Consider the following 23,273-nt stretch of genomic DNA (forward strand, 5'->3'; position numbering starts at 1 on the left):
TTTTGATAACTTTCTTAAGACGTTTTTGATAACTTTCTTACGATGTTTTTGATAACCTTCTTAAGATGTTTTTGATAACTTTCTTAAGACGTTTTTGATAACTTTCTTAAGATGTTTTTGATAACCTTCTTAAAATGTTTTTGATAACATTGTTCGGAACATTATGCCCTACTGTTCTTAAAACGTTTTCAGCTGCAAGTTAGATTTTTTTATGTTGCAAGAATGTTATTATTTTAGAGTAGGATAACGTGCTTTATCGTTCCGATTTATCAGAAGTCTTTTTTTCTTTTTTTTGTATGCGACCAGCAGCTAGTACAAGTCACTGTCGGTGTCACGTGTACTGGAGGGGACCCAGAACCAGACTCGGAATCAGCTGTGAAAGTAACATCTGTTTATTAGAAAAGGGGAGCTGGGAGTGGAGGTTGGTTATGGCAGCAGTGGGAAACAGTTGTTCCAGGGTGGAGAGGCCTGGCTGTTCTTGGGAGTGTGGAAGGCCTTGGATTCCTCCTGGGAGAGACATAAAAATGAGTGTGAGGCAAAAGCAGGCGAAGTTGTCAAAGAATATGCTGGTAAAAAGCTAGAGGGCACGCAACAAACCGTTCACGCAACAAACCGTTCACGCAACAAACCGTTCACGCAACAATCCGGCAGGGAATGAGTGCAGGCTGCAGGCTTTCATAGTGTGGCTGATGAGCAGGTTGCAGGCGTGGTTGCCTGCAGCACGTCTTTTTGTCCATTCGGGTCTTGGAAGACCGGAAGCTGTGGGGTTCATAAAAACATGTTCTTACTCAATATCAAGCCACAATTATTGTTTTTATTTTAAATCGTATAATGTCAGACTTTTTTTGTCGTCTGTGAGGAAAATAAATGGGGCTCAGAGCCTCAGGATACTGAAATCTGTATTTTTTAAAATCTTTTTTTCCTTCTAATTTGTTATTCTTTTCAAAATAACACACTGTTATTTACTCACCAATAACACACAATTATCCTTGTTTTTATTTATTTGTTTAATTCCATAATCTCGGGCTTTTTTGGTGTCCGTCAGGAACTGAATTTCAAAATAAAAATAACCGGAAACAGACGTAGCATCATTGCGATACACAGCCACTGAACTGATTACCCAAGATCCTCAGCTATGGTTTAAGCTCGCTGATTGGATGTTTTAGCCGCAATGCATGTAGGGATATGGTGTTCATGCCATATCAAATCCGAAAAACTTTTTTTTTAAAAGAAAATAATACTTAATTCCGAGTGTTTTTGCTTTTCTCTTTGAAAGTCATCACATAACGGCATTGTAATACACAGTTCAGCTGCATTACATATTACACATCTGCCGTAGTTCTTTATTTATAGAGCCCTGATGAGAAGACCTTTGGAAAAACTCGAAGAAATGAAAAAACTGAAACTGAATACTTGACGTGGATCATAAATATATCAACAATTAAACAACATCTTCAATTTCTCTTCACACAATACGTCTCCTTGCAGTATCAACACTAATTCGGCTGACTTTTACATTTGATCTAATTCACAGATAGGTTATATTTACACCATAACGGTGCACAGCTGATAGAAAAGGACTGTAGTTTTTAAAGATATTACTGATTTTCTTTGAATATAAGAATGTAAATACTGAGTCTGAAATAGTATAGCAATATGCTGTAAAATTATGTGAAAACATGAATAAAACTACACATCTTCAGATGTTGTACATGCATAAGTGTGCTACACTAATAATACAAAGTTATTATGGCTGTGTGTACCTTGTGTGCACCGCCTAGTGGTTAAAGCACGTTATTGAATTATTGTGTTATATTTGATGAAAAAAATATTAAGAGTACATACTTTTATAGGGGGAAAGTAGAAGGTCAATGATAGAAATATACAATATAACAAATCAAGAAGATACTATAAGTGATCTCTACAATACAACAGTTTAGTGCAGGATGTACAAAGATATTAATAGGAGGAGGTGCAAAAAATTAATCTTTATTTAAACATTAAATAATACTTTAGATTAAGGTCTTCTTTTAAATAAGAAAAAAGCTTTGGGGGTATCAAAAGATAAATATTAAGCCTGACAAAGTACTTAACGTCTAATATATTGCTTTCCTGCAATGTTAACTATGTTGAAGCACTTATTTTAACTGTTCGATTCCAGTTTTGGATAGTCTGGCGTGGTTTCGTTCCATTTCAAACAGCTGTTTGACGCTCGGCGTAACCTTGGCGCACTGCCACTCCAACATCCAATCCCAGAGCTTGAAGATTAATCACGGGGACAGTAGTCCTAAACGATAGCTGGGGATTATGGGTAGTGTAGTGTCTTCGGCCATCCTAAACTCAGAAATGTTTTTCGGATTTGATATGGCATTAACACCATATCCCTACATGCATTGCGGCTAAAACATCCAATCTGCGAGCTTAAACCATAGCTGAGGATCTTGGATAATCAGTTCAGTGGCTGTGTATGCAATGATACTCGAAATGTCCCTTATAGGCCTACATCTGTTTCAGGTTATTTTTATTTTGAAATTCAGTTCCTGACGGACGCCAAAAAAGCCTGAGATTATGGAATTAAACAAATAAATAAAAGCAAGGATAATTGTGTGTTATTGGTGAGTAAATAACAGTGTGTTATTTAGAAAAGAATAACAAATTAGAAGGAAAAAAAGATTAAAAAAAATACAGATTTCAGTATCCTGAGGCTCTGAGCCCCATTTATTTTCCTCACAGACGACAAAAAAAGTCCGACATTATACGATTTAAAATAAAAACAATAATCGTGGCTTGATATTGAGTAAGAACATGTTTTTATTTTTATGAACCCCACAGCTTCCGGTCTTCCAAGACCCGAACGGACAAAAAGACGTGCTGCAGGCACGAAACATACTATCAATAGAAATACATTGCTTTTAAAATCGTTCTGTGTGACACGAAAAAAAGGGGAAAATCGTGTTGGTGAACACGAATCAATAGATTAAATGTCGTGACTATAACACGAAATGTCGTGAGACTGGGTTGGATATTATGAATACTGTGGGCCTGTATACCTTAGTGTGATTATAAGTGCATGTGAGTGAATATTGGCATGCAAATTCGTTTTTATACGTCCTATTCATTGTCTCAATGCGCTCATCTTAAGAAAGTTATCACCAAAAATGTGAAGAATGTTTTTAGAGAACGTTATCCTATCTTTCAGAAGAACATTCTGGGAACCAAAATAAAACTTCCCGCTGAAAACGTTTTAAGAATAGTAGGGCATAATGTTCGAACAATTGACCAAGAAGGTCATCACAAAATATTTTAAGTAAGGACACCGTTTGTTGTCCCAAAATGGACAGAAGCCCCATCAGCTGCTGTTGCAGTCAAGCAGGTACTGGGGTTAAGATGGTTCTCCTTACACTTTTCTCTAATGGCCTTCAGTATTTCCGCAGCATCACAGGACTCTGGCTCTGTAACACTGAAAAGCAAAAAAATACACACACAAAAATAAAAACAATTATTTAAATAAAGTTATTTAAATAGTTTCACGCTGAGTGGCAGCTCTTATTGTATTCAACGGAAATGAGAGTTGACTACAGAAATACAAAAGCCTTTTTGATTGATATCAAAAACATACCAAAACAAAATTATCCAAACACATGAATGTGAAGAATAAAAATGTACTTCTTACCCAAGTAGTCTGATTCTTGGTGTGCCATTTTCAATTAACTTGATGCTGACCACCTCTTTCTCTGATATGCTTTTGTCCATGCTTCCATCAAAGAGCAATGAGCAGTAGAATGGCTTATGTTTTACCAAAGCATGAAGATGGTTTCTCATGGTCCCCGCAATGTGCTCTATGAAGATGCGACAGGCTCTTGATACGTCACCCCCAGCTCCACATCATGCTTCCTTTCCACAGACACCAAGGTTTTAAACAGGCGGAAAGGCTGCTCACAGTAAGCCACAGTATATGCTATATCAAATTTCATTTCATTTCAAACCTTTATTTATACAGATAAATCCCATTGAGATCATTGATCTCTTTTTCAAGGGAGACCTGCTCAAGTAGTTCCACGTGAAACATAAAAACATAAACAGAACAACAAAAGGACATCATACAGCATCATTTACAAAATTATCCACATAAACAGGTACCAATAGCTTCCGATTGAGTAGCATCCAACCGAGCTTTAAAAACATTTAGTGGCACCAGATTGTTCAGTTTCCATTTAATTTGCAGACTATTCCAAGACAGAGGAGCTGCGCATCTAAAAGCTGTCTTCCCTAAGACAGTCCTAGCAGTTGGCACATTTAATAAAACCACAGCATGCGATCTCAGGCAGTAGCCACTTACAATTCTCCGTGAGATCAGGGAGCAGATATAAGATGGAAGTTTCCCTAGCATGGCTTTGTATAGGGAAACTTCCATCTTATATCTAATAGCTTGCACATCTAGTCTTTGGTCTTATCATGTAGCTTTTGTAGATTTTGCACTCTCAGTCATGGTAACTGTTGAAAAGTTGACATGCTGTAGCATGGGGTTTCGACTTGTGTGTATTGGCAATGTCTTTTTTAACATTTGTAGTCCCTGAAATATATGGTTTACTGCTGCAAAGTTTTTCTTGACTTGTGTGCAAAGGACCTTTTCTCTGACTCCTTTCGTAGTAGTCCCTACATATGCTACACCAGATTTTGGTAACGATACCGCTTTCTTTTTCATAGCAGAGCCAGTCATGTCCCCAGGAGTCCACAGTATGGGCTGTGGCGGTCCTGGTTTTCAGTTGTCCTGCCTGGTTTCCTGTCTGTGCTGTCCTGTGCTGCTTGTTGTGTCTCCATACTTTCTAACTGTACCTCTTGTTCTCTCTTTCCCTTTGCTTCTTGTTGTCTCTCTACACTTTCCAACTGTGCCTCTCGTTGTGTCTCTCCCTGAGGCTCTTGTTGACTTTTTCCCTGTATGTCTCTCTGTGCCTCTCTTTCTGTCCCCTGTTGTCTCAGTCCTTGAGCCTGACTGGCCTTACTGCAAAGCATTAAGGCATATACAAACATAAATGTGTTTCTTTTATTTAGCCTAGCCTCACTCATTGAAAAATTATAGAAATACGTGTCAGTACAACCTAATATACAACTCGCTCTCTCTCACACACACACTCACTCACTCACTCACTCACTCACTCACTCACTCACTCACTCACTCACTCACTCACTCACTCACTCACTCACTCACTCACTCACTCACTCACTCACTCACTCACTCACTCAATCCCACTCTGAGAGGGAATTTAGCTAAGCTAACCGTAGTTGAACCATGGAAATGCAACTATAAAAACTCACAGTTTGGATATTAGCCAAAAGCCGGTCAGGGGCAGTGTGATGGGTTGATGTTGTTGGCAGTACTCAAGTTGTAAAAAAAATCAGGGGGGATGGTGGATTTGATCATATGGGGACATCATTTGTGCTGATAACCCGCTGAGGGTGGGAGACCAACCAGCATAAAGATAATTATTATACTCCTAAAACAGCATGCATGTTATGGATGTGCAGATGCTCCTTTCATTGCTCTTGACCAAGGCACCTCAGAATTAGAGTCGGTCCCCGGGCTGCCATGGCACCACTAACATTTAGGGTCAAATGCAAAGGACAATTAGTGCAAAATCTTTTTTTCACTTTAATTTAAAGGGGGGGAGGGAATACAAAAATGTGGTTATAATGGAAGTATATGGTACAAATCTTGTAGGTTAACGGTCCCTCATTTATTATTCAGATGGATCAACTGATTATACTAATAATAAAGTCAAAATAGTTTTTAGAATATTGAATTATAGTGTATTTTTTCAAAAAAGCAGTTACTGGTATACGATCAAAACTGGTATCTAAAGGGTTACATTTGTATCGTAATTAATTAAATCATTATGTAAATTCTTCATGAAAAATTTGATGAAAAAAATTAGAAAAATATTGATCATCATTTTATTGCAGTTCAAATACAAATATTTTATGTTAACATTCCCAATGTTACTTTTTTTAACAGGGCATTACGTGCAAATTGAAATTGTTTACAAAATATGAAAATATTAAAAGATTATACAGATAATACAAAATAGGACCAATGTTGTCAATGGCTGCCTACTCCACTCTCCCCCATCTCATAGAAGTTTCCAAAGATTTTCATAATCATGCTTTTTGGTCTCAATTTTTCTGTCTCTTGCTTTTGTTAGATTGTTAGCTAAGCAATGGCTTTGAAGCCAATGGCTTTGAAGCCAAGTCTTGACATATACCTCTGGTCTGAACTTGTTCAGTGGAGGGCCAACACACTTGATGTCAAGGCTGACATGCTTTTTACCTCTAGGGAGCTTCTAGTTGTGGTTATAATGTTCATCTGACTAAACCCACGTTCACACTCAGCTGTGGAGATGACCAGAGTGTTCACTGCTTGAAGGAGGGGTTTCAGCTCTTCTGGTGCTGGTGGTATCATTTCATCAACAGTTTTGAGTCTTACCAGCTAGCTAACACGAGAGAAAAACGTATAACTCCAAACTAAGTTGTTATTGCTGCTTATGTCCATAGATGCCACCTTTGGTGACTAAAGTAGTGAGTAATGACTAAGATTACTGACTCTTGACTTACCTGAAATGTTATTTTTAGTATTTTTAAATATGAAGTCCCTCAGATCGCGTTGTCCTCCTGGTCGCTTGGCCATTGTGATGACCGTTACCTGCGCTTCTGGCATCGATCAAACAGGCGCATCACGGTGCTCTGGCGCCCTCTAGGGCACTCGCATAGTATAGCGTCAGTGACTTGGTAAAAATGTCATTGCGTGTGTGTGTGCTCTCTCGCCCACAGTATTTTACTCAAAATGCGCAAAATTAATGTTGAAATAGCAGTAATACCAGTGCCACGTTCATTGATAAAATTAAATAAAGGATGGAAAGGGGGAAAGGCAGTTTTAGAAGGGGGATGATTTTGACCGTTTTTATTTCAGGGGGGATGCCATGCCCCCTCATCCCCCCTCAACTCGAGTACTGGTTGTTGGACGACAGGGCGTTTATACATCGGGGCTCCACCCACTGTACCCATAGAGTCCAGTAGAGGGCGGAGCCTGTGTGATATATAACGAGGGGTTACGTATTGTAACCCTTGTTATGTGAGCACAGGCGGAGCCCTCTATTGGGGGCCCTGTCTTTCCTATGCCGCTCGCTGAAGAGGGTGCAGGATGACGGTCGGAGGGCGTAGCCACCTTATATACTGTGGGCCTGCACGCGCATTCAGGTAGGCTCGCCCCGATTGGCCGGCTACGTTTACGTAACTCAGTAGGTGAATGCATGTACAGTATGATAGAGAGTAGTACCCATAGAGTCCAGTAGAGGGCGGAGCCTGTGTGATATATATAACATTGAATGGTAACATTCTCAGAATGTTTTTAGAACCAAAAATGTCTAGCTGGGAACTCACACATGCCACCGCAATATCTGCTTACAGCTTATCATGAATTACGTGCTTGTTTGTTTTTTTCAAAAGGAAAATATGGTGACATCAGATTTTTTTAAAACATCTTTTTCAAACAAATGTAACAAGTTTGTTTTTTAAAGCGCTCTAGAAATAAATCTGACGTTGACCATGACCGTGTTAATATTTGCCATCACAGGAACGTTTTGTAAAAACATAATAACCTCCTGAAAACATTATCCGAATGTTGCTTTGAAAATGTTCTTCTTTTGTTATCATGTAACATTGAGGGAATGTTTTATAAAAGAACATCTATAATATGTTACCCCAACAACATCCAAAAAACATCCTCATAATGTTGCAGGCAAAACGTTCCACCTTTGTTAGCATATCACATTAACGGAATGTTTTATAAAAAACGTTCTGTCATCTCAGGCCTCAATAACATCCTCAAAACATTTTCTGAATGTTGCTTTGAAAATGTTCTTCTTTTGTTATCATGTAACATTGAGGCAGGGGTAGACATTAAGGGTAAAATTAAGGGTAAAATTAAGGGTACAATTCCACTGGCCCTCCAGGCCGGTGGAATTGTATTGTCACTGGCCCCACCATTGTAACCACTGGCCCGGAGCATTCGTCCAAAAAAATCAACTAATAATGAAGAAAATAAACACATTTGTTGCAATAGTAATTTATGCACTAACTACATTACTACTTGTACTACAACATTTGAATCATCAGTTTTTACTCATTTTCCTCAATTGTTCATATTTGGTTTATGATATTGTGGTCATTGTTAAAAAACGTCTGCTATTATTATGAGTATTATTATTTGTATAATGCACTTTCTGCCTTCCTGTCATTAGAAGTTAGAAATGTAATGGCTATGTAATAGATTAGATTAGAACCTTCATATCCTAAACTGCTGGGACATTTCGCCCTTCCTTTATATTGTCTACTCTTCACTTACTTGTCAGCATAGGTCGGCATTGATGTACAGAGCCGAAAGAAGACCTTGTTTATATTGGCATGATGGCATCATATTGAGAGGTTCAGTGACGCGTCCTAAAACCAGGAAGTAAGCTGCTGGTTCCCTCCACAAAAAGCAATGGGATTTCTCCACAGGGTTTTGGAAAATAGCTGGAAATAAGGTCTGTGGAAAACAAACCTGTTTGATAAATGCACGTTTTGTTCAGCCGGTTAATCTCCACATGTCTACCCTACTTTTATAATTTTATAATCATAAATCTAATCGACAGATTATAAAAGGGTTCTAGGACGCGTCACTGCACCACTCTATAGAAGCCAACTCCATCGATCAAGCTGGCTGAAACTTTCTCTCCCTCTTCTTCTCATACTCCCTGTCACTCTCCTTTAACTCCTCCGGTGACTTTCTTTTATTTGAAGATTGTTTTTTGCCCGGCGCTTGGCTGGTTACCGCTGGTATGAAAAACATTTTGGCGAATGGTTAGGTGACGCAATAGTGAAGGAGCGCGCTCCCGCTCACGGGAGCCTGCTCGCGCTGCGCTCCTCAGCAAACAGCTGTTTGCTTTTCACCCAACAACGACAACCGACTCACGAAACGCTATGTTGTAGCGTTAATAAACGAAAAAATTTAACAAAATCGCTAGTCAAAATACCAACACCACAGGTAACATTTTTTTTTTAAAAAAGCAATATTTTTTGTGGCCCGAGCGGGCAAGTGGAAAGTACGTTATGCTGGCCCGGGGTGTCTAAATAGTGCTTCCGGGCCAGCGGGCCATTTATAATGTCGACAGTGGTGACTGGTCATTAGGGGCAGGTACAGCCCCACCTAGTGTCAGCAGAAAGTATTAAAAATAATGATTACAAAATAATGATTACAAAAAATATATTAAATATATTTTAAGATCATGTTTAATCATCTGATTCGTCTGTACATTGCTGTTTTAGTCTGTGTTATTCTAATTAGTGTCTACAGTGTGCCTATTGAGCTGTTTAGAGCCATGTGGGACAAAACCTGATCCTGCCCCTCCCTCTTACTGTCTAAGTGAACGGTGACTGTAAAAACTACACTGCGCATGCTCAGAGTATTTTCCTATTTCATGTGTGTGGCAAAAAAATAATGACCATATGGGCACTGAGCTGCCATCCCCACCATACGTCATCTCACATAATTCAGAGCTGATTGGCTGTAAGTACGTGTGCCGCGAAAAGTGTGGTGTGTGAAGAGGAGACGAGAGAGCTGCAGTGAGGCGTCCTAAAACCCGGAAGTAAGCTGCGCATGGCTTCCCTCGACCTAAAAGCAATGAGATTTCTCCATAGGATTTTAGAAAATAGCTGCCAAATAAGATCTGTGGGAAACAAACCTGTTAGATAAATGCACGTTTTGTTCAGCCGGATAATATCCACATGTCTACCCTACTTTTATCATTTTCGAATCATAAATCTATTTATTAGATTAGATTTATGATAGACTTTTGAAACTACAAGAACATAAGGAGGACTTTTATAAAAAAGTAATAGAGATTTTTGTCCAGAAGGATAGGCACATGGACTTCATGTCAAGGTAAGACTGCAATTGTATTGAAAATGGGATCTTACTAAGAGAGAACAATTCAATATTTAAATGATAAAATTACATTTTTTGGGTATCCTTCTGTTGAACTGTCTGTTTAAAATGAATTGAAGCATGAGACAAAAAAGGCACTTTGAAAATAATATTATATTTTGATTTAGGTCAAAATATAATATTTGTAAACCTGAAGAGTCAGTGGCAGTGCGTCACTAGCCATGAACCTCACTGCAGAAGCTTATAGACATCTAAGTTTTTTGTGCCCCACCACTTGTACATACAGTATAAAAACGCCACTGAATGTCGAGCCCTGGTTGAGGGAATGTTTTATAAAAGAACATCTGTACCGTGTTACCTCAACAACGTCCAAAAAACATCCTTAGAGTGTTGCAGGCAAAACGTTCCACCTTTGTCACATTAAAGGAACGTTTTATAAAAAACTTTCTGTCATCTCAGGCCTCAATAACATCCTCAAAACATCCTCTGAATGTTGCAGTTAAAACGTTATGTCTTAGTTAACCTTAAACCTAATAGGAACATTATTTGAACATCAGATTAAAATGTTTCTTTAAAACATTATTAGAACCTGTAGGTAACGTTAGCCATAGTTGTGAGAACGTTTCCTGCTAGCTGGGTAGCTCCATTTGAAATATATATGTACATTCATCAGATAATCTTCCATGGCTCCTCCTGAAGAGCAGCCTGGACACATGTGTGTGAGTGAAATGGGCTGCAAAATAAATATTTTGGGACTATTTTCATCCTGCCAGTGTGTTTGTCTGGGCTACCCTGAGGCTCAACATGAAGAATGGTGCTACATACAAAACCAAGGTGGTCTGCAGAGATTAGCACCCCTCATTCCACTTTTACTCTCAGCACTGTGCCCTGAGGGATGCTGGGATATGCAGGTTTTGATATAGAATGGTACTTAGCAAGCACAGAAAATTGTTTTGTCATATAAATAACCACACAGAGGATTCTCTGCAGGCTGGGCTGTTTGAAGCATCAGTTGTTCCTCCTGCCTCGCTCTGTCTCTGGAAGAAGATGTGAACATGCCTACTGAGAAAGTCTTCATCACTGCCTCTGAGTTTGTTATTGATAGGCAATAAAACCAAAAGGAACTGCGGATATGAATCAAATATTTTGAAGTTACATTAAACAGCTCTCAGAACAAACATGGCTCCTGGTTAGGTACTATATAGCTGTCTGTTTAGGTGTAAAGTTGAATTAATACATCACATATTATCATTTTTGAAATGTGAATTAAAATGTTCCATGTTCCATGAAATGTCTCATTGTACGCCTAAGACAACAAAATAAATGTACCAGAAGCCATTTGTGTCTCGGAAAAAACGATTTCCAAAGATATTTGGGTCCTTATCTAAGAGAACTGACCATATAAATAAAATACAGGTCATTCCACACTCAGAAAAGTTTGTGTTTACTAACCATCTAAAATAACTGCATTGCTTTCAATTCAAAAGATCCACAAACAGACGATCAGTGATGTGCAATGATACTGGAATCAGTAGATTCCCAGCGTTGAAGCTCATTGTCTTTATGGAGTATTTTGACGTTTTTATATGTGAGTTGAAAGCAGGAGAATATAGTAAGCATCACTTCTACCTGCCGAACACGGAACTAATGTTTGTCTCCCCCATGTGTGTGTCCAGGCAGTCGGATGGATGAGGTGTCCGATGTGGAGTCGGAGCCGGACCTCCCTCTGAAGAGGAAGCAGCGCAGGAGTCGGACCACCTTCACAGCCGAGCAGCTGGAGGAGCTGGAGAAGGCCTTCGAGAGAACCCACTACCCCGACATCTACACCAGGGAGGAGCTGGCCCAGAGGACCAAGCTCACCGAGGCCCGGGTCCAGGTAGGAACAATTCTGCCCACCCACCCACTAGGGCTGTACCCGAATATGCAAATATTCGTTTGTTAGAGTACTATTCGGGTTTCAATTTCGTTATTCGGATATTTGTCCTTTTTTTTTTTATTGAATTTATTGAAATCTCCAATATCAACGTAAGAGCTTGTGCCTCTTCGGGGGGTGCTAACACTTAAACATAAACTTCATTGTTTACTTTCTCTATCTTTATATGTAGATATTACTTTTCTCCGTTAATCTCCGTCAAGTTGTTTCCATAGCAACAACAACTTCCTGTCAACAGCGCTAACTCTCCTTCAAAAATAAAAGCATGTCCATAAAAAATAGGAAGCCAAGCCAAATTACACTTAAGACCAGGGGTGCACATCACTTTTTTGCCCTGGTTCTCAAAGGAGCACCTGGAGATGTTGCTTGGTGTGCATCCTTAAAATGAAATAAACCGGACCTTTTGAGGGGTACTTGACTTTATGAACGGGGGGAGGTGCGCTAGTGAGCAAGATTTTAGCTGGCACCCCCCCCCCCCCCCCCCCCCCCCCCCCATAATGCAGACACTCACTACGACTCGCGCATGCATGCACGGTTGTGGCATGACCATTTGAACAGGATTTAAGTGGGGGGTGGACCTAACATCCTGTAGGGGGGTCCGGGGGCATGCTCCCCCGGGAAGATTTTTTTTTTTTTTAATATTGAAGTTAAAAGCATCAATCTGGTTCACTTTGAGAGCAACATGAAGAGATCTATGGATACATCTCCCAACATGATATGAAACAGAACTGTAAGCAGATTTTCTTTTTCTTTATGGATATTTTACAAATCACTCCCCTTTTAAACTGTATTCTTGTTTATTAATAACAACTTATTTTACTGTCATATAGTATTTTATACTATAAGAGAATAGATGAAAATCTATTCTCTTATTTTTTTACAACTATAATGATCATATAAAGGTGTGCCTTTACCTCACTGAGCTGAGGTTATCAGAGCCTCTCAGTCTTTCAGGAGAGAGCTCTCTAAAGCTCTCCCCCGCAGCCGCTTACACAGTAAATTCTAATGTTAATAAAAGCTGTATACGTTTTTTGGGAGTTTGATTTATTTTAAATTAACACAAATACAAAATTAAAACCTATAATTGCACACTAAAACCATTATTTCAAAAAAAGAACTATTTCACATAAACCTCTGGTTTTTACTGGGGCTGGGGCGGTTCAACTTGATTTGGGGGTGGGGGGGGGGGGTTGCGCCATCCTAGCTAACCCTAACCCTAACTTTGGCTAACGTTACCTATTGGTTCTAATAAGGTTTTAAAGAAACTTTTTTATCTGATGTTCAAAGAACCTTTTTAGGATGTTTATTTGTTCAAATAATGTTCCTATAAGGTTTAAGGTTAACTAACACATAACGTTTTAACTGCAACATTCAGAGGATGTTTTGAGGATGTTATTGAGGCCTGAGATGACAGAAAGTTTTTTTATAAAACGTTCCTTTAATGTGATGTGTTAACAAAGGTGGAACGTTTTGCCTGCAACATTCTAAGGATGTGTTTTGGACGTTGTTGGGTAACACATTAAAGATGTTCTTTATAAAACGTTCCCTCAATGTTACATGATAAAAAATGAAGAACATTCTCCAAGAAACATTCTGAAAATGTTTTGAGGATGTTATTCTTTTTTTATAAAACTTTCCTGTTATGGCAAATATTAACACGGTCATGGTCAACGTCAGATTTATTTCTAGAGCTCTTTAAAAAACAAACTTGTTGCAATTGTTTGAAAAGGATGTTTTAAAAAAAATCTGATATCACCATATTTTCTTTTTGAAAAAAACAACCAAGCACGTAATTCATGATAAGCTGTAAGCCGATATTGCATGTTTGTGGTGGCATGTGTGAGTTCCCAGCTAGAAATGTTTGTTACCATTCGTTGTTCGAGGAATGTTTTCAGCGGCACGTTTTATTTTGGTTCCCAGAATGTTCTTCTGAAAGGTAGGATAACATTCTCTAAAAACATTCTTGAAATGTTTGGTGATAACCTTCTTAAGATGTTTTTGATAACATTGTTAGAACATTATGCCCTACTGTTCTTAAAACGTTTTCAGCGGGACATTTTATTTTGGTTCCCAGAATGTTCTTCTGAAAGGTAGGATAACGTTCTCTAAAAACATTCTTAACATTTTTGGTGATAACTTTCTTAAGATGTATGAGCGTATTGAGACAATGAATAGGACGTATAAAAACAAATGTATGCATGCCAATATTCACTCACATGCACTTATAATCACACCACGGTATGTAGGCTCACAGTATTCATAATATCATATGTATAAAATATCAGAAAATAATAACACTTGTTTCTGACTATAAAGGTTGTGTCTCATATGTAGGATCTACAGTGTCCACTGTTTATGTATATTGGATACAAATCGTTATTGCACCCTTTAGATTTGAGACCGACAGACATATAGAGGAACGGACCGACTGTCCCTGAAACCCCTGTTAGTGTTTGTATGTGTTTCTACTGTGTGTCTCTGTGCGACAGCAAGGGGTAGAGCGAGGGATCGCAGATGCCGTCGTGCTCGCGGAGAGATTAAAACAATTAAACCTAAATGGCTCGCGAATTATACTTTGGTGGCCCTTAATATACCTGCCCAAGTAAAGTCTATGTGTGATGTGTGGTGTGATGATCTTTTTTGGCGGGGGGTGCACCTGCGCACCAGTTATGTGCAGCCCTGCTTAAGACGTATACAACTGCAACGAAAGTAACAAGCACAATGCAATATCCTTTTCAATTTCAAAGAACACAAATTGGGTTGTATACATTAACAAATAACTATAAAACAACAATACTGTAGAATAAAAAAATGTATGCGGTGAATAATTGCAAACCATGCCCCGTAAAACTCTGATAAGCTTTTGTGAAGACGCCATTTTATTTGCTCGCATTAGCATTATTAGCATTAGCCCGGGGCACCAACGCAGAGAGACTAACTTATGGCAACACAAAAGAAAACATGGGAGCGGTGGAGTGATGTGTCGGCGTTCTGGCGATTTACTCGGAAGCTGCTGGGACTCCCAGTAGCTTCTACTGAAGCCAGTCCCCAACTCCGGGGACTTCGGGTGGCAGTATACGCCGTGAAGTGGTTTGCGGCCTGCCAGTAAACCCGAAGAAGAAGAAGAAGAAGAAGAAGAAGAAGAAGAAGAAGAAGAAGAAGAAGAAGAAGAAGAAGAAGAAGAAGTGACGTCAGCGGCTCGCTCAGGGACTTATTCCGGTGTGAACCCGATTTACTAGATAGTTCCAGGAAATAAAAGTTCCGGGAACTATTCCTGGGAAAAGTACTTGGTGTGAAAGCGCCTCTTGTCTCACTTTGTGGGGGCCACAGGTCCATTTGGACAATACTAGGTGTTATACTACACCCGGAGCGTGGTGCTGAACCTGCCACATGGTTAATCCTCTGTGCGTTTCAATCTGGTTTGAGAACTGTGTTTTAAGTTTGATTGTTATTGTTGTACAATATGTCACATGATTCAGATTCTTAACAGATCACATTTTACATTCACCCACTGAGTTCAACCACCATTCACAAATACATGCAGTATAATGCGAGACACTACCAGCTGTCCACATCTTAAGGAACTTGTCTTTGTCTGTGAGAGCTTGACGGCTCCCTGCAGTGCCAGAGAACACAGTGCAGAGCTCTAACAACAGCTGTTAATTTTCCAGCAGCAGGCTGGCCTCTGCATTCCTCATCAATGTCTCAATCCCTGACATCTTGGCTGGAATCTGGATTTCCCACCACTTTCAAGCCCACAAATTCCTAGCAAATCACTAAAGGGTCTGGGCTGACTCATGGGAGCTTTAATCCCAAACAGCAACGTGGATCAATCAAGGCCCATGCAAACTGAACATTGAGAAAGTGGCATGGCATTGAGACCAGTCCACACTCTAGTTCTAATACCTTTACACCTCAACATGATATACCTCTACTCGACACTGGTCATCCTGCTTTCACTTGACACATTTTCAAAAAAAGAAGTAAATGTACAGTTGAAAAAAATAATCCTCTCTCCAGGTTCACGTTCACACTTGGTCTGGAGCTTTTGACCGTATCACATGGTCCTGAACTGACAAGTTTCATGTCACCAAAACAAACTCAATCAGCTGATGTAGACGTTTTAGTGGAGAGCTCCAACGGAAGCGAGTAGGTAGACCTTGAGCAGTGACCAGTGTTACCCCTCAGGTAACATAAAACTGAAGGACCCTTCAGAGCCAGATCTAGGTTGGTTTGTTGTGGGCTACATGGGGGTGCAACATGGTGTCTCCAATGAAGAGGATAGCACCCTGTATAGAGATAATTGTAAGCTAATGAAAACGCAACAATTCTCAGTTTCAGCTGATGCTACACTAATGAAAACATAGTTATGGGTGATGAACAGTGTTGGGTGTAACGTAGGGTTACGTATGGTAACCCATGTTATATAAGCACAGCGGAGCCCTCTACTGGACTCTATGGGTACTCCCCTCGATCCTATCTATGCACGCATTCTTTCACTGAGACTCATACCCGTAGCCGGCCCCCTGGTTGGTTTTGTGGCACATTTGTAACGCTGTGCCAACTTGGGCAAGCACGCAGGCAAACTTGAGGAGCGCACACAGGGTGGAGAGGTGGAGTGAGGTTGAGCGATGGAGAGAAAGGGAGAGAGAGAGAGATTGAGCGAGGCAGAGAGCGTGTGCAGCGGTCTGCTTGCGCACAGAGCAGGAGTTTGTTAGAGAGCCGGCTTGAGAGTAAATGTCTCTTCAAAATATAATTGATTGCCAGCTGACTTGCTTGCTCGTTGGTAACGTAGGCCTATCTGGTTTATTCTAAGGTGCTGCATCTGGCGCTGAGTTGCCATATTCCTTTCGTGAACCACTAGCAAGAGTAAACTAACTGACAGGCTGCTGTGCCGCATCTCACTCAAAAACCCACACGACTCAACCCAGCGAAAAACCAGTCTTGCGCGCAGCCTTTCATTCAGAATTCCCTAGCAAAATTTAAAAATGATATTAAACTAGTACAAAAATAAATATTAGGACAAAGCCCTACAAATAACAACAATAAACATAATAATAAAACAATACAAATGTGGTATTCAGCCCTGATTAAAACAGCGGGCCCAAATCCTGGATGGGCAGGCCCGGCCCCATGGGGACCGCCCATGACGCCGGGTCTGGCTATACAGTTCATATTTAAAAAGGAATAAATGAGGAGTAAAGTTTTTCTTTAGGGGGAGATCAGACTCGACTTCTTCTCTGTAAACCTCAGGGCGGCAACACCTGTTATAATTATTTGAGGCTCCTCTACAGAAATAGGATTCCAAATGATCTTCTCAACTTGAAAGGCATGTTTCCATTTGCTTTAAATGAAAAAGGAGGATTCCTGGGGAAAATGGGCGGGTGGGGAGCTGCAGGCAGTACTCAGTCCTGCTACTGCTGTGTGTGTGTGTGTGTGTGTGTGTGTGTGTGTGTGTGTGTGTGTGTGTGTGTGTGTGTGTGTGTGTGTGTGTGTGTGTGTGTGTGTGTGTGGGTGTGTGTGTGTGTGTGTGTGTGTGTGTGTGCGTGTGTGCGTGTGTGTGTGTGTGTGTGTGTGTGGGTGTGTGTGTGTGTGTGTGTGCGCGTGTGTGCGTGCGGATAATATCATGCAAATTATAAAACGATGTAAATGATAAAACTGAGGTGACCTGTGTGTTCTGTCAGAGTGTGTGTGAGGAGGAGACATGTCTGTGAGTGTGTTGCGTGGTGACAGGCTGAAACCTGCCCTGAGCTTTGACTTTTTGTTGGCTAAGAAATTAGTGCCCTGCGAAAGTGAAAATGCTTTAGCTTTTGGCAATACGCACTGCTTTGTGATTTCACAATCTTCCTGATGTGGTTCCTTCAACTACTGCCCAGCTTTGAGTTTGTATCACGTCAGTGGTTTGCTTTTTCGCTTGAAGATGCTGTGCGTTTGAGTTGAATGTTGTCACACTTATTCCGTCAGTAAACAGACTACTCCATTTTCCACCGCAGCATCAGGACTAAAACCACCAGACTCAGGGACAGTTTCATTCCACAGGCCAGAAGACTGCTAACCTGAACTAAGAACACCGTAACATTCATCTGTTTGTAACTTACAAAGGATGTATCACTTGTATATAGACTCTTATGTCACTACTTCTATTCTATTCTATTTGATTGTATTTACTTGCACTATGTTATCTATGTTATTGTGTTGCACTGTTGGAGGAGCCTGGGACCTAAGATTTTCATCGACATAACTACACTGTACTGTAGCAATGTACAAATGACAATAAAAGCCTTGAACCTTGAATTTAATTATGCTTCATGTTTGCCAACAAAGAAACTATTTCAATTAGGTATATTTTTTCAGTTCAAATGATGTCATACATAAATAATAATAAATGGTCCCTGCCTGAATGTCACTCACACTACGCACTTCCACACTCACCACATCACCCACTAACTCCCTACAACAAGCAAACACGACTCAGCATTTACCTTGAAGGCTGGTCTACTAGAACATCTTACTTTGCCTGCAACACCTCAACATCATGAAACCCGCTATGATTTATTGTGTGCTTTTGTCAAATTCAATCTAGCAGATTGAATTAAACTTGATTTAAACTCCAAACAGCAACACGTGATTATGTAAGGAAGTGATTCTTTTTCAAAATTCCTTATTTGAGCTCTTCTGGGGTATTCAATCTGAAAATACTTCATCTAATTTAAATGTAGTTGCATCAGGTTGTTCAGGAAGTCAACATTTCTTATACGCAAAACAAATGTTCCAGTAGCCTTTTCCACTGTGATAATTAACATAGCATGTGACAACAAAACATAAGCTACGTTTATTTGTAATGTATTCATATCAAACGTCTCTGAGAAATGTTATGAATTATTAAACTTTATTTCCTGTTCTGATTTTCCCACAGGTTTGGTTCAGCAATCGAAGGGCCAGGTGGCGAAAACAAGCAGGAGCCAATCAGCTAGCAGCTTTCAACCACCTGTTGCCGGGTGGATTTCCTCCCACAGGGATGCCAACACTTCCAACGTACCAGCTGCCAGAGTCCGGCTATCCAACCAACACTCTGTCCCAAGGTAGAGGTCTCACAGTGATGTAGATGATACATGATAGTAGAATCTAACAGGCGCTGTGACGTGTTGCTCCACCAGTGCCTGCACAACAGCTTTCCCACTGTTTAGCGTCAATATATATATCATATCAAAACCTCCAAATCAGGTGTTTGGTGTGATGACACTAACATTTGGCTCCACAACCTGACAGAGGTGTTTTCTTATTCTTCATTTCTGAAACGTGGGGCCACTTGTGATTGTACGAGGTGTAACCGAGAGGAGCTTCTCTCACACAACTGCACTAACATGATCCAGTAGTGACAGCTGACGGGACCTGACACCGGAGGCATTTCTCATCTAGAGAAATCAGCTGCTAGCCGAATATTTCATACACTGCTGGCGTACGTTAATGACCGAGAGATATGGAGTTATCAAAAGCAGGTATTCTAGTTGTTTGGATATCAGAGTCTTAAAGCAAAAGGCCCACATTTGTTTTTAATAAATAAAAGATCTGTATTCTCTGTTCTCTGTAGTTGAAAAAAAAAAAGTCACGTACACAGTCATGCTTGTATAATTGAACAGCAGTAACAAAACATTTTCTTTTAATTCTTACTACCGCCAATGTTCATTTATATTTCTTTATTCAGACGTTAACGGTACAGTCCACCGCCCACAGCCGTTGCCTCCGTCCACCATGCACCAGGGCGGTCTGGCCAGCCCCGACAGCGGCTCGGTCTACGGCATGGCCTCCAACCGCCACGGCTTCTCCACCTACTCTGACTCCTTCATGGGCTCTGCTCCCAGCAACCACGTCAACCCTGGCAGCAACGGACTCTCCCCGCAGGTAAGCCCTGCTGCACCGCATGTGGACACGTAACATTCACCTGGTCAATTACAGAAAGAACTAAACAGTGACCGTGACCCGTGTGGATGTGTACAAGGGTCCTATTGTAAAGCGTCCTTGAAAGGCGCTATACAAATCCAAGTTATTATTATTATATTATAATCACATGACTGTATTGGAAGTATTGTGTAGTTACGCAGACAGCTTGGTGGGTCGGCCTGTTTGCTGTCTTGCTGCAAATCATATTCATGTGTGTAGTGTAGAGACTGCTGTTGGAGGACTTGGAGAGGAAGCCATTTTGATGTTGCATCTGGTACCTCCCAGAGCCTGAAGTCTTTGTGTAGGCCACAGTTTGAACAGCACGATTCCCAGACAGATGGTAGTTTCTGGAACTTTAATAAAGTTTGCTATCCCTCAGTTAATAATGACAAGTCAAAAACCCAGATTTTAAATCATGGAATGGCACTGAGTACATGTACTCAAGTAAAGTATTACAGATTAAGCTTCTCCACTATTTGAAGTCTTAGATACCATTAGAACTGTTGGTAATCAAGGCCCAAGGCTGATCCTCACGAAGACCTGGGCTAATCACTACGTTTCAAAGGCATCTTCAAAACCTGCCAACTCATTACAGTGCAGGCACGATGTCACTTTACTACTTAGAGAAGAGACCGATTCTCTGTGCGCCTTGTTTCCCGAAGTCACGACAGGAGTTGCTGAGTTGGCCTTTGACTCGAGTCACAGCAGCACAGCACATGTTCAATCTGCTCCACCCCCACATTAACAGTCCTCTTGTCGGTTCATTCACTCTCTCTGTCTGTCTGAGTATGTATGACTAGAATAAGATTATTGAAATGCTATAAATTGATTTAGTTGTAGAGAACAGATTAGATTTCATTGTTTTTACTTGAAGTCAGTAAGTGCTGAATGAAGTGCACGCCCCGTGCTACTGGGGGAATGAGTACAATAGAACTGAACTAATCATTGTATTCCCCGTTCTGTGGCTCAGTCTGTGCAATTAATACATCGTTCATCTGCACGGCCCCTCGTGCACTCTGGGTTGGACTCCCATCACAAAGATGTTCGTTTGGAGAGAAAATCCTTTGAAGTCTTCAGGGGGAAATAGAACATAAATAATCTCATTGACTGAGATCATTAATTGAATACAGCGACTGTCTTTCTGGATAATTAACAGATGTTGCTGTCAACGCGGACTGCTCTAATGAATTGTGGCTGATATTCAAATATGTCGTTGTTGTTCTTCTGTTCGTGTGTGACCTTCGGTCGGGAGGTAAGGAGTTGTGTTAGACACCTGGTGAACCGGATCGCTTTACTCACACTAGTTTGAGTTTCACTCGACCAAATATACTGGGGGCAAAGAGTTATTTGAACAACACGATTGCAACTGACTTACTGTTAGTCATGGTTGTTTCATTTCCATTGGTATCCACTGAACAGTTCAGTGTTCCTAGAGGGGAACGTGGGGAACCCTTGCAACTAACACACCTCTCCACACACACACACACACACACACACACACACACACACACACACACACACACACACACACACACACACACACACACACACACACACACACACACACACACACACACACACACACACACACACACACACACACACACACACACACACACACACACACACACACACACACACACACACACACACACACCCTGCACCGATGATGTCTGACTGCCATGAGTCTTCACTTGACATCATCCTTGCTGGATGCTCACACAGCCTAGCTCCTTCACAGAGAGTTGGCAGCAGTATTTCTGTAACACTCAAATGAAGGAGGGAAAGATTCCCGTGTGATCCCATCTTGGTCTCTGGAACAATAACCATTCCAAATGAGACGTTGTATGCAGCAGGGATTGTTCTCCCTGGCAGAAAGAGACCAGTGGTTCATATCCATACCCATCTCTGAATGTCACACACGCTGCAGCGCAGAACCAATGAGCAACAGCATCTTCAGGAAGAAGATACGATGTGAACAATCTAAGACATTCCATGGAACATGCAGTTCCTACATCAAATGCAACATATTGCATTACTGACCTCAAGCAATAACAATATGTTAATGCAGCAAACTCATGCAGTCAATCATTCTGATTGGCCAGAGCCACATCCACATTGCTGGCAGTACAATGAGCATCAATGCGTGGATATTCTCAATGCAGCTGTACAGGTGTGTGTACGTGGATTACTGGTTGGTTGGAGCAACAGACCTCCACCCAAACTAAGTATATGCAATACGCTATGATGTCAGGTAAATGATGCCAGATGAAATGGTTCCGTCATAAAGTAAATGTTCAAATATTTCAGTGCATGCTTTATATATACTAGCTAACATGATATAAGGCAGATGTATATGAGGAGGTATACCCTCAGACAGTGCGGAACTATGCTGTTTATAACATTAAAGCTCTTAAAAGGGTTCATTTAAAGGAAACATCCGATTTGAAGACATTGAAATATAGCTATATGCAACACCTAAATGAACAGACAACTCCTCACAATATGTTACTATCAGTGGCGGCGCCAGAGTACTTGTGTTGGGTAATCTCTGGTAGGGCTAACCCTACAGTGGTGGGGTGAAGTCAGTATTTGCAATGTAATTACATACACGCTCCCCTTGACAGTGAAACGCCACGCGTGAGTTTTAGATTATTCCCCTGTCTCAATCCAAATGGAACTGTATGAAATAAAAAGGCACATTTGTCTTGTAGTAAATAAAAAGGGCGACCTGGAGCCAATCCTGCAATTTCCCCACAGGTGAAAGAGTTGATGCTGAAAACCCAACCCCTGCAGGGGGTCTGGGGGGATTCTCCCCCAGGAGATTTTTTGAAATACTAACATAAAATACACATTCTGGTCCTCTCTTGAGAAGAAAAATAAATACATCTATTACTACACGACATATTTAAAAAAATGAATGCCATTTTAGTTTTTTGTTACTTTGTTCTGAAAGCTGAACCTGCTGCTCCTCACAGAGAGAAGAGGGAAGAGGCTGTGAATTACTTTACATTGTGGATAAGGGTGGATAGCCCCCATTGTTCTGTGTGTCAACATGAAAGACAGCCCACACACCTATCAATCATCAAACCGTGGGGTCTGATTTCATTACGTGTTGATTTCTATCAACACGTAATGTTGTATCGATGTATATAGAGATGTACTACAGCTAAATTATTCTCCGTCGGGACTTCCTGCAACAACACCACGCCGTTATCTTGATTCTGATTGGCCAGAAGACATTATCAAAGATGTTCTATTAAGAAGACGATCACTACGTGACAAAAGTTTTCAAAACCGTTTCTGGTCTTCGGTATTTCCAGACAAGTGACTACTGAAATCAATCTTACTAACTGCTGTCTCTGCAATTTACTCCGCGCGAGTTGGCGGACTTTATTTTGCTTACTTTATCATCATTTT

At 40.6% G+C, this 23,273-nt stretch overlaps 1 protein-coding gene across 3 annotated transcripts in view; it reads left to right on the forward strand.

The window, feature by feature from the left end:
* LOC117449936 (paired box protein Pax-7-like) overlaps positions 1-23,273 on the forward strand; it is a 58,760-nt gene that overhangs the window by 24,020 nt on the left and 11,467 nt on the right. For all 3 annotated transcript variants that reach the window (XM_034087876.2, XM_034087874.2, XM_034087875.2), the window contains 3 exons: positions 11,656-11,855; positions 18,829-18,994; positions 19,618-19,814. In XM_034087876.2, coding sequence (XP_033943767.1) covers positions 11,656-11,855; positions 18,829-18,994; positions 19,618-19,814 — 563 coding nt within the window. The remainder of the gene's footprint in view (positions 1-11,655; positions 11,856-18,828; positions 18,995-19,617; positions 19,815-23,273) is intronic.

Source organism: Pseudochaenichthys georgianus, chromosome 7, assembly GCF_902827115.2.
Source record: "Pseudochaenichthys georgianus chromosome 7, fPseGeo1.2, whole genome shotgun sequence".
Lineage (NCBI taxonomy): Eukaryota > Metazoa > Chordata > Actinopteri > Perciformes > Channichthyidae > Pseudochaenichthys > Pseudochaenichthys georgianus.